At 65.1% G+C, this 18,004-nt stretch overlaps 1 protein-coding gene across 1 annotated transcript; it reads left to right on the top strand.

Moving 5' to 3' along the window:
* Positions 1 to 5,813: 5,813 nt before the first annotated feature.
* On the top strand, positions 5,814 to 14,914 carry LOC121087647 (serine/threonine-protein kinase SBK1-like). Its single transcript, XM_040592925.1, is given in 5 exon segments — positions 5,814 to 8,235; positions 12,861 to 13,063; positions 13,167 to 13,369; positions 14,029 to 14,717; positions 14,719 to 14,914. Coding segments are annotated over 5 exon segments (1,263 nt in total). The 5' UTR covers positions 5,814 to 8,161; the 3' UTR covers positions 14,813 to 14,914.
* The last annotated feature ends 3,090 nt before the right edge of the window (positions 14,915 to 18,004 follow it).

Below are 18,004 nucleotides of genomic sequence, written 5' to 3'. Positions count from 1 at the left end.
TGCTGGCTGGAGGAGGCCGGGGCCCGGCGCTGTGCCGTGCCATGCCATGCCATGCTCGGGAGAGGCTGTGTGCACAGCACATGTGCGCATCCAGCACGTGCTTCCCCGGCAGCAGCTCTCCAGGGCACGGAGCGGGTGTCCTGTGCCACGCCGAGTGGTGCCGTGTGCCCGTGGAGCAGTGTGAACCCACAGCACCCCGGACCCATCCTGGCCACTCCTGAGCGCAGGGTCCCTGGCTGGACCCTGCTCCCCAGGCAGGGGACGGCTGAGGCGGGGGCCAGGGCAGGGCAGCTGGGGTGTACCCAAGGAGGGCCACGAAGCTCCCCAAGGCCTGTCCCTCTCGGCAGCGGCACCAGCGCTCACATTCCCCCCTCCCCAAAAGCTCTGCTCCCATCCATGCTGCTGAGCGGCAGCCAAGGAGAATGTGCCAGCGCCGGAATTAGCCAGGCAGCCAGCAGGGATGCGAGGTGTGAATGCCGGCACATGTTGTGCCCAACTGCTCCTCCATGGCACCGAGCCACTGCCAGCTCCTGTCCCACGCCGCCATCCCCGGAGCAAAGCTCCCCCCTAGCCATGGCCAGGAGCCCCCCCCCAAGTACATGGAGAGATTGCGGAGGTGGGGGTGGGGGGCAGTGGGGCCAGGCTCCCTCCTGGTGTGCAGGGAACTGTGAGGTTTTGGTGTAAATCACTTTTTTTTGAGCCTCGATGGCTGTGGGTCACTGCCCATGAGCTTGGTGCCGGCTGAAAGGTGGGGGGCACGGGGAGTGGCAGGGGGGCCCTGTGTGTGGGTGCTGCTGGTGGGCGGGCAGCGCAGAGCATCCCCGGCACTGGACCCGATGGCACCCAGACTGTGCTGGGCTACCAGTTTGTTGTTCTCAGCCGGAGGGGGGGGGGGGGGGGGGGGGGGGGAGAGGGGTGGGAACACGTGGAGTGGCAGTGTGGTGGCCCGTGGTCCTGCGTGGTGGCCATGGGGACCACCCCTCCAGCGCAAGGGGATGGTGAGGGATGGACACCGGTGGCTTGCCCCCACAGGCTCCCCTCTCCCACCGCGCCCTGCGCTGGGGGGGTCCCCGTCCTCGAACAGCCCCTCGCTGTCACCAGCTCGTCCTCGCCAGCCTCCCCCTGGGCCGGTGGGGACAGGGCTGGCACCGCCTGCCACCGCTGTGGTACAGCGCCCAGCGGGGCGGGGGGGGGGGGGGGGGGGGCGGCGGAGGGGCCCACCGGGCGCTCCTCGGTCCGCCGACCCCGTCCCGTCCCCCCCGTCCCCGTCCCGCCCCCCCGGGCCCGGCCCGCGCCCGGCGCCGGCGGCAGCGTGTCGCTTCCCCGCAGCCTCGCTAGGGGGTGCCCGGGGAGCGCGCGGCGAGGGCGGGCGGGCGGGGCCGGCTGCGGGGTGCGGGGTGGTGGGTGCGGGGTGCGGGGTGGTGGGTGCTGGGTGCAGGGTGCTGAGTGCTCAGTGCCGGGTGCAGGGTGCTGACTGCTTGGTGTTGGGTGCTGAGTGCTCGGTGCTGGGTGCATGTTGCCGAATGATGGGTGCAGGGTGCTGAGTGCGTGGTGCTGGGTGCAGGTTGCTGAGCGCCGGGTGCTGGGTGCCAGGTCACCGAGTGCCAGGTTGCTGGGATGCCAGAGTGCTGGGTGCCAGAGCTGCCAGGGTGCTGAGTGCTGGGATGCTGTGTTCCATGGTGCTGGGTGCTGGGCTGCCAGGGTGCTGGGCCGCCGGGCCAAGTCCCGTGGCTCTCCCTGTGCTCCCAGTTTGGTCCTGCCTCCCACTTTGGCCCTGGTTGTTGATGGGATGGGAAAGGCTGCAAGCGGGAGTGGTGGGCCCTGCTGTGCTGTGGCCCCGGCAGTGATGGAGCCCCAGATGAAAGGTGGGAGTGGGACAGTGCCGTGACCCCGCTACACCCCCAAATCCCACATCCCCAGGCAGAACCCATTCTGCTGTTCTTCAGAAGAAACCCATTCAAAAGCAAACCATTCCGTTTCCCTCCAGCCCCGCAGCCGAATGGTCATCATTATGCTCCAGAGTTAACACCCGTCCGAGCTCCCTGCAGGTAGCCCCAGGCAGGCGGTGCTGCAGGCCCTGACCCAGCCGGGGGGGGGGGGGGGCAGCACGCAGGATGCTGTGCCCCCCGCCCGGCTCGCTTGGGTCCATCCTGCACCCCCCAGGAGCACGGGGCAGGGCCTGACGGCGGTGGGCGGCGGGAGGGGAGGCTGCCCCTGTGGCTGCTGGCAGCGGCTTGGCGGGTCCCCAGCACGGCGCTGAGCTGCAGAATGTGCCCCACGGCGCCTGGGCTGCGGCTCCTCCCTGACCTTGAGCGCAGCCGCTGGGAATCTCATCCCGGCAGCCACAGCAGGGGATGGCAGCGTGCCGCCGGGGGGGGGGGGGCACCTAACCCCCACCTCACCTCAGTGCTCCGGGAGCCACCGACCCCCTGTCCCCTTGCAACCCCCTCGCTGGGCACTGTCCTCGGAGACTGAGGGGGCCCCCAGCCCCCCGACACGGGCCTTGCGCCCTGGGCTGGCGAAGTGGCAGGTGCCGGGCGAGCAGCCCTGGCTGCGCGGGTGACGCCGGTGCCACCGGGCAGAGCGAAGGGCCGGGCTCGGGTGCCAGGCGGGGGGGTGCGGAGCTCGGTGGGTACTGCGGTGCGGGGTGCGGGAACGTGCCAAAGCAGCCGGGAGCCGCTGGCGGCAGCTCCCCGGGCTGAGCGGGTCCCCTCGGCTGGTGCTGCGGCTCCCGGCGTGCTCCGCTCCCGCACTGCCCTCCCTCCCTCCCTGCTCCTTCCCAGCATCCCCGCCAGCATCTTCAGGCAGCTTTTAGCTCGCGGTACCGGAGCGTGACAGGCTGCGGGCAGCCGTGGCACCCCGACCCGTGCGCTGTGGGGCACGGCCCCTCGGCTCCCGCTCTGCCAGCGGGGGGGAAATGACCAAGTGGCGGTGAAGGGACGTGCGACCTTCTCCCTGAATTTGGAGGGGATTTGGCTCCCTAGAAATATTTTGGGCTTTTCAGGTCATTTTCCTGCCGCCTGCCCTCGTCCAAGCACATCCCCCGTGGCGCTAGCCAGGATATTTCCTTTCCAAGCAGAAATCCTGGGGGCATTCATGATCCTTTGGGGAGCCGTGGGCTGGTTTGGGATCAAGCCAGGTGATACACATGCCTGATCCAGCTCCTTTCATCTTGCCCATCTTGGTTCTTAATATTCTCTAAGTGTTTTGAAGACCATGAGCTCAATACAAACGCTAACTGGTGCTACTGGTGTTACTATTATTCAATCCGTGCATGACCCACGTGCTGGCAATGTGCCAGTCCAGCCTGGCAGCCACAAAATAAGCCACTGAGCCCCCCCCAGCCCCCTGCAGCCCCCCGCAGCCCCCTTGAAGCCCCCCACATCCCCCCAGGGCCCTGCCACCACCCGGCTGGTCCCTCACCAACAGCTCAGCCTCTGTGTACCGGGGGCACAGCACAGCCCCATCCTCTGAGACCAGGGTGGGGACAGCGGGGCCGAGGCATGCGTGGGGTGTGCGATGCTGTCCCCGCAGCCCCCCGCGGTCCCCGGGCAGGCTCCCTGGGCACCGGCGCTTCAAGCCTGACCTAGAAACAGCCCCGAGCTATAAATAGTGTGAGCTGAAGGAGGGCTCAGAGGCGCAGCTCTGAGCAGGAGGCTTGCGGGGGCCGCGGACCTGCAGCCGGGGGTCAGCACGGCAAGGGCAGGCAGGGGACACAGGGGGGCAGGGGCTGTGGGAAGGGATGAGGCTGGACCCACTCTGTCCCCGGCAGCTGATGTGCAATGGGGCCGTGGTGGCTTTCACCAGCCTGTGTCCTGCTTATGTGGCAGCACCACAGCGCTGCCCCGTGTCCCACACCGTGACCCTTCCTGGCACCTTCACCCACAAGAGGCTCTCCTGCCCTGTGCCACCCCTTTCCCAGCCCCACAGCTCTAAGCACCCATCCAGCACCCATCCGTCCTGCCCTGGCTTGCTGGGTCACCTGGCTCCTCTTGTGCCACGCAGATGCGCCCATCCCGGTGGGGACTGTCCATGCTCCGAGCTCACAAGCCCCAGGTGCTGGCAGCTGTAGCAGGGACCGGCGAGCGGAGAGGGCATCAAGGGGACCGGCAAGTGCTGGTGGGCCCACAGCCGCCTCTCCTGCTGCCCAGCCCCCAGGCTGGCGATGTCCTGTGCGGCTGCTGGACAGTAGAAGAGTGGCAATGTCACAGCAGCACCTGGCACCAAGTTAAAGAGAAGTGTCAGAATGTGATTCAGCCTCTTGCTTTAAAGCCATTCATAAAATGACTAATTGCTCTGCGTGCTAAACTGGGAGCGGATTAGAGCCGCTGGTGAGTCAGTGGTGACGGCTCCTCTGCCCTCCCCGGTGGCGGGGGGCTTGGGCGGCAACGGAATGGCCCCAGTCCCAGCTCAGCGGGCACGGCTGGCTTGCATGGGCCATGGGGTGTGTGGCCACAACCCGCTGTCACCCCTTGGGGCGTGGGGCTGCCCCACAGCTGTGGGTCGGTGCAGAGCGGCATCACAGTTGTGAAGAGACCCAGCACCCAGCAAAGAGCCAAGGAAGCGTCAAAGCAAATTATGGCCTGCGTTAAAACGTCCCCGCTCAGCCCTGGTGAGAGCAGAAAGAAATCTGGAGAGGCTAGATGGGCCCGGGGGCGTGCCGAGGAGGAGCGCGGTGCCTACCCCTCGCCTTCCTCCAGGAGAGCTGCCACCAGCCCCGTGGCTGGAGGTGCCCGGGAGCTCCCAGTGCCCAGCTCTGGCATTGTTTGCTGAACATGTTGCCAAACTTTTAGCAAGGCTGGAAGGAACCGCGGGTGGCGCGGCTGCCTTTCCCTGGCTGTGTCCGAGCGGTCCCGCCATGCCAGAGCACATGGCGGGGAGCCACGTGTCCCACACGTGTCCCACATGTGGCTGGGTGTGGAACTTTGGAGGGGCGAGGCAGGCGCCACGGTGGGCATCACCCGTGCTGGGAGGAGAAGAAACACAAAATATTGGAAAGCTCAGGGAGACGGGGATGCGGTGGCAGTGGGACATGGCCCTGCAGAAGGACGCTGTGGATGTGTGGGGCCGGTGGTGGTGAGCCCCAGATGTTCCATGCTTGGATGTCCGGGATGCCGGTGTCCTGCAGTGACGAGTGGTGCAGGGAAGGGGTGAGGAGCCCGATCCCGGCGGGGGGACCCGGGGACACCTGTCCCAGCTGTGCCCCCCGTGCCCCCCGTCTGCGGCTCTGCTCCCTGGGCAGCCCCCCGGACTGGAGCTCAGTGGGCCGGCGGGGAGGTGGGTGACTCCGCCGTGGCTCCCAGCTGACACCTCGACGCCCGCCTCGAGCACCCCCAGCCCCCGCCCGGGGCCACCCGCCCACCGCGTGGGCCTGGGCCCACGGGCCGGTACGCGGAGGGGCTGCCCGAGCGCCGCGCACCCCTGCCAGCACCGGGGCGAGCAGCAGCGGACACCCCCCGCCCCCTCCCCGTTTTCCCCGGGGGGTGCGGGGCGGTGCCGGTACCGGGCGGAGCGTGGGGCGGGGCGGCGGGCGGCGCTGCCCTGCCGGGGGGGCTGCGGGGGGGGGCGCCGCCGCTCCGCTCCGCTCCTCCGGCGGCGGCGGGGCCGCGGCATGAGCCCGGCGGTGCGGGAGGCGAGCGGGCCCCGCGCGGGGGGCGGGCGGCGGCGGCTCCTCTCCCGCCGAGGACGGGGCGCGGCGGCTCGCCCCATCGGTAAGGCGGCGGCGGGGAGGGGGCGCGGGGGGTGCTGCCCGCCCGGTACCGGCCCGCGCCTTTGTGGCGGGCGCGGCGGGGCCGCCCTTTGTCTGCCCGCACGGCGCCGGGGCGGGGGGGGGGGGGGGCGCGCGGCGGCCCCGGTAGCTAAAAAAACCCGTCACGGTACGAGCGGAGCTCTGGGATGAATAGCGGGGGTCGCCCCACCGCCGCTCCCCGCAGAAGCGGGGCGATGCGGGGGGGGCACAGCGGGCGGGGCGGGTGCTGTCCCCGGGGGCTCGGCCGGGCGGAGCGCGAGGTCCCGGCTGTGGGACCCCCCCCCGCCACCGCCAACCCCGGGGCGCTGCCACCTGCGCCCCCCCGCCCCGCTCGGCCCCGGCCCTGCGGCAGCGGGGTCCAGCTCGGGGCCGGAGACGGAAGCGGCGTGAGTCACACTTGAAAGGAGTTTGTGCCGGAGCGGGGCCGGGGGCTGTGCCCCGGCAGCCCAGCGCTGGCCCCGAGGCCGCTTTCCGAGGGAGAAGGGCGGGGGGGTCCCCGCCTGTGTGTGGGGCTCCGGCAGGATGCGCGCAGAGGGAGGGCGGCGGGAGGCAGGGACCGGAGCTGGCCTCGGGGGCAGCCGGGGCCACCGCCTCCCCTCGTCGCCGACCCGGTGCCGGGGGGGGGGGGGCGGGGGGGGCCCTTGCCTTGTCCGCCTCCCGCGGCTGCGGCTGGGCACCGGGAGCCTGACCCACTTTCCTCCGGGGCCGGCGGCGCTGGCGCGGCGGGTGGCGGGCGGGAGCGCGGCGGCGGCTCGGGACGCCGCGGAGGGTCGGTCTCGGTACCGGGTGGCGTGGGGGTGAAGCCAGGGAGCTGGGCATCCGCATGCCGGGCTGCTGGCCCGCCAGGCTCGGGCGTGAGGGCGGCAAGGCCGTCAGCGGGGTGCTGCCATACCCTGCCCGGGATGCTGCCATACCCTACTGGTACTCTGCCTGTACCCTGCCCAGGATGCTGCCCGTACCCACCCCAGGATGCTGCCGTACCCTGCCCATACCCTACTGGTACCCTGCCCATACCCACCCCAGGATGCTGTCATACCCGGCCCATACCATACCAATACCCTGCCGGTACCCAGCCAGGGATGCTGTCATACCCTGCCCATACCGTACTGGTACTCTGCTGGTACCCAACAAGGGATGCTGCCATACCCTGCCTGTACCCAGCTTGGGATGCTGCCGTATCCTGCCCATACCCTGCCTGGGATGCTGCTATACCCTACTGGTACCCTGCCTGTACCCAGCCTGGGATGCTGCCATACCCTGCCCATACCCTACTGGTACCCTGCCAGTAGCCAGCCAGGGATGCTGCTGTACCCAGCTCAGGATGCTGCCCATACCCTGCCCGTACCCAGCCTTGGGTGCTGCCGTGGGGCTGTGGCAGGTGAGGGAGCAAAGGTGAGGCAGCCGAGAGGTGGGAGCACCCCCTCAGTGGGGCCGCCGAGATGATGCCCAAGGTGCAGTGTTACACCCAGGAGGACCCCACACGGGGTGGGATGCAGCCCCACCGCGTGTGAAGGCCATGAAGCCCCTCGGCACGGAGGTAGGGCTAGATTTTGCAGCAGGGTGACATGTCCCACTGCCTCCAAAAGTGAGAGGGGCGGGGCAAGGGGCCAGCTGGCCCTGCCCGGGGGGACCGGGCGGGCGACGGGGCAGGTGCCGCTTGGGGCATTTGTCTTTGCAGATCCCAAACGTGTGATGCTGCCGGCACTGGTGGAAGAGTTTTGGGAGGGAGATGATGACAGGCTGATGAAACCAATCAAACAATGAAGTAATCATAAATCCCCGGTGCCAGCGCTGAAGGCGGGAGGAGCTGGAGGCTGGAGCAGCTGAGGTCCTAACGAAGCCATCCCGCTTGTCAGGAAAAATCCCGGGAGGCTGAAGCACTGAAAGGTGGTCAAGGGTCCTGCCATCGGGGGCCAATGGATGGAGACGGCGCAGTGCAGGCGAAGGCAGGGAAAAGCCTGCTGGCAGCTCCAGGAGAGAAGTGCAGAGGGCATGGAGGATGGCAGCGGGAGGGGAGAGCAGTGGCTTCCTGGGGAGTGGCTGCCACCCATCCCTCAGGAGGACACCGAGAGGTGTCGGAGGAGAGAGCCTGGGTGCTGCTTTATTTGCTCTTCCCAAATCTGCCTGCAAAACCTGAATCCTGGGGCCAAAGCCTGAAGAAGCTTGTCACAGGCTCATGGCTGGGATGGGAGACGGTTCCTGCTACGGGGGATGCTACAGATGGGTGCGATGGGGCCTGATCCTGCCCCACAGCTGAGACAACCCCACCAGGGGAGCAGCTCCTGCCGAATGGGAGCCCACGTGCTTCTGGCTGTTTGTTGGTTTTGCTGAAGCCGATCCTGATGCTGGGCAGTCTGCTCTGGTCTGGGCAAGGAGCTGGTATGAGGAAAACTCCAGATAACTGGGAATTCAATGCCATCGCATGGAAAAATGTCCCAAACTGGGGGCACTGAGAAGTCACGGTTGCTGTTGGTGCTTCGGTGGAGGTTAGGTGCTGGTTCAGGCTTGTGGTGTAAAGCGGCGCTCAGGGGTTTCCCAGCGCCTTCCCACCATCACGGAGCCAGCGAGAGGACGTGGAGACGTGCCCCATCCATCACCTCTTTGCGGGGTGGCTGCTTCTCCTGGGTTGTGGGATGCTGGCAGGGGGGCTGTTCCCAAAATGCCCCCTGGGCCATGTGCGGCCAGCTGCCTCCCAGACACACTCAGCTTGTTTTGAGTGGCTTTGGGTGGCCCCGGGGTGGCGCGTGGGCAAATGGACCTCTCCCCGCGCTTGTTTTGCTGCTTTGGGCGGGGTGGGAGGCAGCGGCTGGCCCGGGTGGAGGGCAACGCAACCTGCAGGCAGCCCTTACCTGGCCGGAGGTTGCGGGGACACGGCAGGTACTGGTGGCTCTGAGCCCCCACGAGGTGCCTGTCCTCCCCCTGTGCCCATGGAGATGTCGTCCTTGTTCGGTGAAGGTGCCTTTGCGAGCCCTCCTCCCTGGGCGCCGGCGTGCCGCTGCCCCCGGGAAGCGCAGCTAATAACACCTTGCGCCGGCATGCTGGTCCCAGCGGCACGGAGGAGATGAGAGGATGTCCCCGGAACAGGGTCAGGCAGCCGTGGAGGCTGGAAATGGAGCGGGGTGCTGGATAGGCAGTGGCTTGGCACAGGGCACAGCCAAGGCACCACCTGTCCCCTTGCCCCGGTGGCACTGGGGAGGTGGGGGACCCGGAGCAGGGATAGCCCCAGCAGGGCCAAGAGCTTGCTTGGAAATGACTTTTCCAGCTTAGCATGTGTTTTGGAGAAAATAGGGGAGGTTTGGGAGCCAGCTGGGGTGCGGAGGGGGTGAGCTCCCTCCCAGCAGGCACCCTGGCCTCTAACCTGCTAGGCTGGGGGGGAAACAGTGTCACCCGCTAATAATTAATGCCAATTACACCCTAATTAATGAGCATGCTGCTGTTGTAGGGAGTGTCACGGTGGTGGGAGGGTTTGGGGATGAGGATGGGGGGAAATCAAAGCTCTGCGCAGCACCCGTGGTGTGGCCGGGCAGCCGCAGGGGCTGAGCAGTGTGTGCCTGCGCCCAGCCCTGCTGCTGGCTGTTTCTCATTTCCCCCCCTCTCTAAAGAGAAATCTGGGTCTTGTAGAGACCCTCACCCCACCCCACGTGGTTTTCCCCTTTGTAACCCCGATTCCTCGCCCCAGAACAGCCCAGGGTGTGAGTCCTGGCCCCTCGGCAGGCTGCCGGTGTGCCCCCTGCACCGGGCTCAGCCCCAAACCCTGTTCCTTTCACCCTACTCGATGACCATGTTGGTTTTCTGACCCCTCGATCTCTGATGTGGCTGGAGGGATTTTTCCCCCCCTTCCCCTCTTAATTTCCAAGCAGCTGCCGCTCCTCCATCCTCCTCTGCCAGGTGCCTGGGGCAGCTCTCCCGGGCGGCCTCTGCTCTTCTCAATGAGCTCTTAATGAGTTTGCAATTACTTATTGGCAGAGCCGATGCGCCCAGGGCTGGGTGTGCAGCGGAGCGGGATGTGGAACAGGGGAGAGCATCCCCTTGCAGCGTCGGGGAGGGAGCGGGTTGGCGGTGCTGGCCCCAGTACCTGGTGGGATGCTGGGCTCTGGATACGGGATGCCATCCTCTTGGGATCTGCTCCGTGGTGTTGGGGATGGGGACGGGGAGGTCCGGGGAGAGGAGCGGCAGCTGCCGGCGGAAGATGAGTGGCTGCCTATAAATACCTGCCAGGGAGCGAGGAAGAGGTGGGTGGATTATCCTCCTCACTCAATGAGATAAATGGTTCTGAAGCTTAAACACAGAACAATTTTAGTCTGAATAGTAGGAGAAATGGTTCAGGACGCGGAGCTGACAGTGCGCACCGCCTTCGATGAGCGGTGGGGTCCCGGTTCTGCTTGGCAGCGTCCTCGCTGCCCCTTTGCCATTGCCCGGGGTCTCATGCCGTGGGGGCCTTTGCCAGGACTCAGCTGGGATGTGCATCGTTCCTCCCTGCTTTTAAAAGCTCCTTCTTCAAGAACAGCCGAAACAACTGAGCCAGGGGATTGCGTGCTGGGAGGGTGGGTTTGGCTTCCTTCAGGCGCAGCCTGGCTCATCTCCTCCGGTGCTTCGGGGCCATGCCGTGGAGGCGGGAGAGGAGCTGGTGTGTCAGCAAAAGGCTCGTTTCTGCTCTGGTTTGTCCTGATCTGGCACGTGGCTGCATGGGCAGTGGCGTTGGCATGACTGGCATGGGCACAGAAGGCAGTCAAGGACATGGGACCTCGGCCCCGGCCATGCCAGGCTGGTGACATCTCTTGCTACATGGGCAGTGTCCCCGCTGTGTCCCACCGTCCCTGTGAGCGTGCAGAACCAGCTGGGAATGAGCCCTCGCTCCCTCTCCCCGCTGCTGCCCTGCTTTGCTGCTTACATCAAAACCAACATGTTTTCAAAAGCATTTCAATTTTTAATGAGAACTTCTGTGTTTATGCTTTTTTTGGCCTCAGTGCATTGGTATTTTGGCCACCGCCGTTGTTTGATTTCCCCCGGGGTTGGTGTTGGCTCTGTGCTCCCGTTACCTTGGCAAAGCGGGGTGCCCGGCAGGCGGGGGACCTGGCCTGGTGGGGCACCCGGCTGTGGGGGGTGTCCCGTGGTGTCCCATCGGGAAGAAGCTGCCTGGAAAACCCAACAGTCTCAGCCAAGGGGAAAAGCAAACAGCCCTTGACTTTAAGCAGCCGTCAGTCCTTCACCTTCTCTCTCCCATCCCACTGGCAGGTTTTTTTTTCTCCAACCCCAACTTTGCCGACTTGAGTAATTGCATTTCAACACCGGTTAATTAAGAGACATTGACGAGCATGATTGTAAATTCAAGTGTAGACAGAATTCTTCTTGCAGGATGCTGGGAGCTGTTTTTAGTCATGCATCCATCGAGCTGCTGCGCTGATCCACCTCCACCTCCAGCACCCAGACACCGAAATGGTGCTCCTCTTCCAGGAGGCCAATAAAACACTATGGAGATGAGCTGCTTTGGAGATCTTATGAGTCAAGCCGTTACATTTTTGGAACATCATGATGTTGAAGTTCCTTTTCTATTTTTCGCCCAACTTCCCAGGAAAAAAAAATAATAAAAAATTAAGAAGCTAAGCTCTGCTTTGGGATGAGAGGCAGCATGGTCATGGGAAGAAAGGAGTGAGAGGCTGGAGATCAGGCTCAGCCTTTTTGGGAAAACGCTGGGAGCATCCTTGTGCATCGGGCAGGATCCTGACCCTGGGGCACTGTGGGTGCTCATGGGGCATCTGGTACCATTTGGGGTGGCTGTCACAGCCCCTGCCTGGCCGTGGCATGGGACAGTTCGCATGTACCCTCTGGCACGGCTGCTCTCAGCCTCCGTCTGTTGCAGCCGTGGGCTTGTCAACTCAGAAACACCCGTTTGGGTGTTTCGCTCGCGGGCGGTGAGCCCACGGCTGCAGCCACCAAGCGCCCATGCCGTGTCCCCAGCTGCCGGCGCTCCCGGCTCTGTCCCCACACCGGCCGGACCCCCAAATGCCCTTGGGCCCGGGGGCAAGTGGGATCCATGTTGAGTGGGAGTTTTTTTCCCCTCTGGTGAGACGCTGCATTAAAAATCTAAATATAAACCAGCACCCGCTCGGCTGCTGTCCCATGATTTTGTCAATCTGCTACAAAATCAAAAGCAGCCGGATTTATCTGCCGAGGTGCCCACTGGCCCTGGGGTGCCTGTGTCACTGGGGGGGGGCTTGCTGGGCACCGGCTGGCTCTCCTGCGTGGTCACAGCGTGGGGTGGCTCGGTGGGCACCGGGTTTGTGCTCTTGGGGGATGATGGAGGGCGAAGCAGCGCCCTGAAGGCACCAGAGGAGATCCCGGGGTGGTTGGGCTGCCGCGGCAGCGTGGTGGGTGAGTCCGAGCTTGGCTGTCGTGGCAGGGATGGCCAGGGTGAGGAAGAACCGCCGTCGGTTTGTCGGGAGTGAGGAACATCGGTGCTGTTGTCCATGTGCTGCTGGCCAGGCTCTGCACCACAGCACCCGGCACCCTGGTAGGGGGAAGCTGAGCGTGCGTGCTGATGGATGGTCAGAGGTGTATGGTGGAAAGATTTGCCACAGAGCCAGTGTGTACTACTCAGTGCCTGTGGCTTGGCTTGGCCCTGCTCCGGAGCATCACTGGGTCACAGCGGGCTCCGCTCCACTCTGCAAAGGCGGGAGGGTGGAGGGGACAGGGCTGGCTCCCAGGGTCCCCACTGGGGACTGTGGCAGCAGTGGGGAGCCCCAAAGGGCTTCAGCTACCAGCCTGCACGGTGGCTGTGAACACGCTAGGGCTGAGGAAATGTGCGTGTGTCTGTCCCCACGTCCCTGCCCTCCTGGCTCTGCATGCCCTGAGCCCTCACTTTGCCCAGGACACCCCCCAGCCCTGCCCCACCTGGCTGCAGCCCCTGCAGAGGCTGGAGCATACTCTCCAGAGCCACTGGGTTGGTGGACCCTGGGGACAGAGGGGTGGCACCAAGCAGCTGGGTGCCCCTTTGCAAGGTGCTGTGGCTCCCAGCCCCGGGGATGGGATGGGGCGGGATGGGATGGTGTAGGATGGGGCGAGGTGGGTTTGCAGCACCCACCAAAAGCAGTGACGTGCCTCTGCCTTGCAGCGCAGCCATGAGCGCGGGTTCGACTGAGCAAGAGCCGTCGCGCAAGCTGGCCTGCTGCGGAGTGCCTCTCATCACCGAGGACATGCAGTCCCTGGCCATCCGCACCCTCTCGGGCACCGACATCAGCAAGCATTACGACCTCATCCGCGAGCTCGGCAAAGGCACCTATGGCAAGGTGGACCTGGTGTCCCACAAAAGCACAGGTGAGGGGAGCGGGGGGTGCCAGGGGTGCAGCCGCGCTGGGACCAGAGTGCCTGCATGTCCCAACTGTGGCCTGGGGTGACCCCCATCTCCTGCCCACTGCAGGCACCAAGATGGCCCTGAAGTTTGTCAACAAGAGCAAGACAAAGCTGAAAAACTTCCTGCGGGAGTTCAGCATCACCAACACGCTCTCCTCCAGCCCCTTCATCATCAAGGTCTTTGACGTGGTCTTCGAGACTGAGGACTGCTACGTCTTTGCTCAGGAGTATGCCCCTGGCGGGGACCTCTTCGACATCATCCCGCCGCAGGTGGGAGCCCTCCCATGGGAGCCTTTCTGGGGTGTGGGGGCTCAGTATCCCCAGGGTGCTGAGCAAAGCTGCCGCTCTGCTTTGGTGGCCATGTGGGAGGGAGCCCATGCGTGGGGACTGGGCATCCCTGTATGGGCTGGTGCTGACCACAAGCACCTACAAGCAAGTTTGGGACCCATCACCCATCCCCTGGGGTGGCCTGGGACCCATCAGGCATTCCTGGGGTAGTCTGAGACCTGTTACCCATCCCCTGGGGTGGCCTGGGACCCATCAGGCATCCTGGGGTGGCCTGACACCTGTCACCCATCCCCTGGGGTGGCCTGGGATGCACCCCCCATCGCTTGAGGTAGCCTGGGACCCGTCACCCATTCCCTGGAGTGGCCTGGGACCCATCACCTATCCCTTGGGTGGTCCAGGACCCATCACCCATCCCTTGAGTGGCCTCAGACCCATTACCCATCTCTTAGACATCCTAAGACCCGTCACCCATCCCTAGGGTGGCCTGGGACCCACCATCCATCTCCCTGCCGCACAGAGCACCCAGATAAAAGCATCCACAACCGTGCTGGATGTTCAGGGCCATACAGATACGGTGGTCTCCAAGCTGGGTGGGACCACCGTAGGGTCCGGTGGCTGACGCCGTGTCTCTGCGCCCGCAGGTGGGGCTCCCCGAGGAGCTGGTGAAGCGCTGCGTGCAGCAGCTGGGCCTGGCCCTCGACTACATGCACAGCAAGAGCCTGGTGCACCGGGACATCAAACCGGAGAACGTCCTGCTCTTCGACCGCGACTGCCGCCGCGTCAAACTGGCCGACTTCGGCATGACCCGCAAGGTGGGCTGCCGAGTCAAGCGCATCAGCGGCACCATCCCCTACACGGCACCTGAGGTCTGCCAAGCTGGCCGGGCGGAGGGCTTCGCTGTGGACACCAGCATCGACGTCTGGGCTTTTGGGGTGCTCATCTTCTGCGTCCTCACCGGTAACTTCCCCTGGGAGGCGGCGGCGGCTTCCGACGCCTTCTTCGAGGAGTTTGTGCGGTGGCAGAAGGGGCGGCTGGGGGGGCTGCCCTCGCAGTGGCGGCGCTTCACGGACAGCGCCCTGCGCATGTTCCAGCGCCTGCTGGCCCTCGACCCCGAGAAGCGCTGTCCCGTCAAGGAGGTCTTCTACTTCATCAAGTGCGACCTGATGGCCGAGGTGCGGCGCCGACCCTCCTACCGCTCCCGCAAGCACGCCAGGGACAAGCTGCCGGCCGGTCCCCATCGCCATGAGGTGGCCGGCGCCTGCACCCCTGCCCCGCTCAAGAGGACCGTCCTGACCGAAGGGAGCGGCCCCCGCGGCTCCGAGCCGAGCGCGGCCCCCCCCGGGGACGGCGAGCAGGACAGACGGACGGCAGGACAAAGGCAAAGGGCAGATGGTCCTGGCCACAGCAATAGAGATCTGTGTCTGATGGCGCCGGGCGGGGGGGGGCACGCAGCAGCCGCCCGTCCCATCCCATCCCCCTGCCCCGGGGACAGGGCTGGGGGTCTTGCTTGGGGTGGTGGCACGAGCCGAGACGGGGCTCTGGGGCTCCCCAAGCAAAACAAGAAAACAAACAAAAACGAAGAGGAAAAGGACAGAACTGGGTGTGCTCCATAGCACTGAGGATGCTGATCCCCCCACCCCACCTGGGCGAGGCCGGCGGTGGGAGCCCGGCCGAGGGCATCACTCGGTGCCGGGGGGACGTTGGTACCCCTGGGTCCTGCCATGGCCGCACCGCCCCCTGCAAGGCCCCCCCCAGGGTGGCCCGGGGAGGGGTCTCCCATACAGGGAGGAAGAGGAGGCAGGGGCTGCGTGGGTGGGGGGTCCGGATTGGCCAGCACCCACCAGCTCACCCCCACCCCGTGCTCAGCCCCCGGCCAGGGCGAGGGAAGGCCGATGACCCCGCACCATGGAGGAGGCCTTTGGGGAGGTTTGGGTGGGTGGGATTTGCCCCCTTCCACCGGTCCCTGCCCCACGGGTGGGGACCGGGAGGGGATGTGGAGTTGGATGTTGGGCCGGTGATGGGGAGCTGGGGGGTCACCGGCAGCCCAGGACCCCCGGCACCCCGGCTACCTCCCTGCTGCGGGAGGTGCTGGCAGCCATCGATGTAGCAAGTGTCCCTGTCTTGTGTGTTGTCGTGCGTCCCAGGCACAGCCGCTGGCAGCCCCTGGCCCCCCTGCCCAAGACCCCCGCCGGAGGGAGTGGTCCCCTCCCAGCCAGGAGCCATGCTGTGGGCTCGGCCAGTGGCCGCGGTGCTGGCTGGCCACCATGGCGGGTGCTGGGGGCCGGGATGGCTCTGCCATGGTGATGTCCCCCTGTCCCCTCTGCAGAGTTGTTGTACCCAGGGACTGGGAGAAGGTGGTGGTGGTGCCTCTCCAGGCTGGTCTGCACAACCTGGGGAACAGGGGAGGGGGCTTTGAGTGGTCTCCCCAAGGGCCACATGGTTCCCTGTGCTGTCCCCGTCACCCCTCCTTGCTGTCACCCCTTTCCCAAACCCCAGTTACCCTCCCCTGGGGCTGGCGGGGTGGAGGCAGCGGGGTAAATCCCCCCAGGGCTGGCTGCAGTGGGGCGGGATGGTGGCAGCAGGAGCCACTGGTGGCCCCTTAGTGACAAGGTCATGGGGTGTATGTGGGGGGGGATGCAACTCCCCTCCTAGTTGTAGGGCAGCGGGGGGCTCACCCCACTGCCAGGGTGGGGAGCCTGGGGGCACCCCAAGTTGGCAGCACCCAAGCCCTGGCATGCTTTGGGCTTCCCTCCCATCAGGTGGGTGCCGTGGGGACCCCCCCATCCCCTCCGCCCCCCCCCCCCCCCCCCCCCAATTCCCGCACAAAGGGCTATAACGCTATTCAGCAGCAGCAGCAGTTTACACAGCAGGCGGGTGCCCGGCCGGACCCCCCGCCACCGCCGCTGCCCCCCCGTCCCCGTGGCACCCACCCCTGCCCGCCCGCGGCGCCAAGGCTGGGGGCCGGTTTTAGAAGTAGCATTGCCCCGATGTAGAGACGCTAGGCGCGGTTTTTTTCTCCTTTTTGCCTTAGGTCCCTCAATGTCCTCGATCTTTCGTGCAATAATGTAGATACGGGATCCCAGCCGCCCCGGGAGGGCTCGGCTGTGCCTCCCCGGCGCTCTGTCCCCCGGCGGGGTGCCTGGCTGTGATTTCTGTTCCCGTCGAGGTCGCTGTGTCGGTAGGTTGTTGGGTTTTTATTTCCAATTCCCTCAGCTGTCGGGTTTCGGACCTTCTTCCCATAGGAGAGGCTGTAGTGTCACAGACGTTACCTCAGTTTGTCACTGTTGAAAAGGATAAAAAAAAAAAACCACAACAAAAACCAACTAAAACCGTAAAAAATGACAAAATACATAGTTATAAAAGCAACAAAAAAAAATTCTCAGTGGCGGTGAAGACTTTTTTTTAAAATAAAATGTGGTGCTGCTTGGGTGGGCAGGGAGCACTGCCTGCCTTTGCCCCGCCATGGCCCTGGGGCTCGCTGTCCCCCCCCTTTCCCCCTGTCCCCCCCATGCCCGGCTGCCGTGGCCACCCCAGGGCGGGAGGGAGGGGGAGCGGGGGACAGCACAGCGGGGCTGCTGGGCAGAGTGGCAGCACCCATGGGTGGGGGGCACCCGGCCACCCTCGGTGCAGCCCCCTCCAAACAGGCAGGGCTGCCTGACGTCAAATGTATTCCAGCCACGTCCGCAGGCTAATTTCAATTTCCTGGTAATTATGCAAATGAATGTGGATTTAATTAAGGGCAGATTTCATTAAAGTCTTCTTGGGGAAATGAGAGCAGGGTGGGGGAGAGCGAGGAGGAGGAGGCGGCAGGGGAGGTAAGGTGAAGGCAGCGCTCGCCCCGGAAGATAAATGGCTGCAGCGGATGCCAAGGGGATAGGGTGGGATCCCTTGGGAGTGGGGGTCCCACCTGCTCCCTGCCATGGGACCCCCATTGTGGGGGCCTCAGGGTCCCCAGCCGAGCAGCAGGGGGCTGCATGGGGCAGGCGCACAGCGTGGCTGGGGGGCAGCACCCGAGGGACCCCAGGAAGATGCGGCTGCGGCTCCTCCGGTGCATCCCCAGCCCCGTGCCAGGACGCGGGCAGCGAGCCCCACGTGTCCGTCCACCTCAGCAGCGAAGCCTCTCATCTCCTTCCCCTTCCCATAAGGGCAAGGAAAGCATTTCTTCGACATGTGATTTATTTTTTTCTCTTCCTCAGCTAAAAATACAGATTTGGCCACGCCAAAAGGTCTAGGAAATCAATGTCATTGTCACCAGGCGCTGGCTGGAAGGACCCTCCCCTCCCCTCCCCAATCGCTGACAAAAAAGGCAACGTTGCCATTTGACGTCTTTGAAATGAACCGCTCGGGTTGCTTTCAGCTGAACTGTCTTTAATTCAAAGTGAAATGGCTAATTTTATCCCAGCAAGGTCAGGGATGCTGAGAGCCTGTCAGCGCTGGCAGGGCAGGGGCTACTTGTCCCCAGGTGAAACCTCCAGACCCAAAACCTGCGGCAAAAGCAGCGGCTGGGCAAAGCCCTCGCCTGCCCGCCGGGCTCGCTCCGGTGTTTGGCTGGGCAGGCGGCCGCCCGGTGCCGCTGACCTTGGGCGGTCCTCGAGTAATGGACGGGCAGCGCAGGCA

Source organism: Falco naumanni, chromosome 4 (genome assembly GCF_017639655.2).
Source record: "Falco naumanni isolate bFalNau1 chromosome 4, bFalNau1.pat, whole genome shotgun sequence".
Taxonomy (NCBI): domain Eukaryota; kingdom Metazoa; phylum Chordata; class Aves; order Falconiformes; family Falconidae; genus Falco; species Falco naumanni.
The sequence above is the reverse complement of the archived record's forward strand: the minus strand, read 5'-3'. Positions and strand labels throughout refer to the sequence as shown.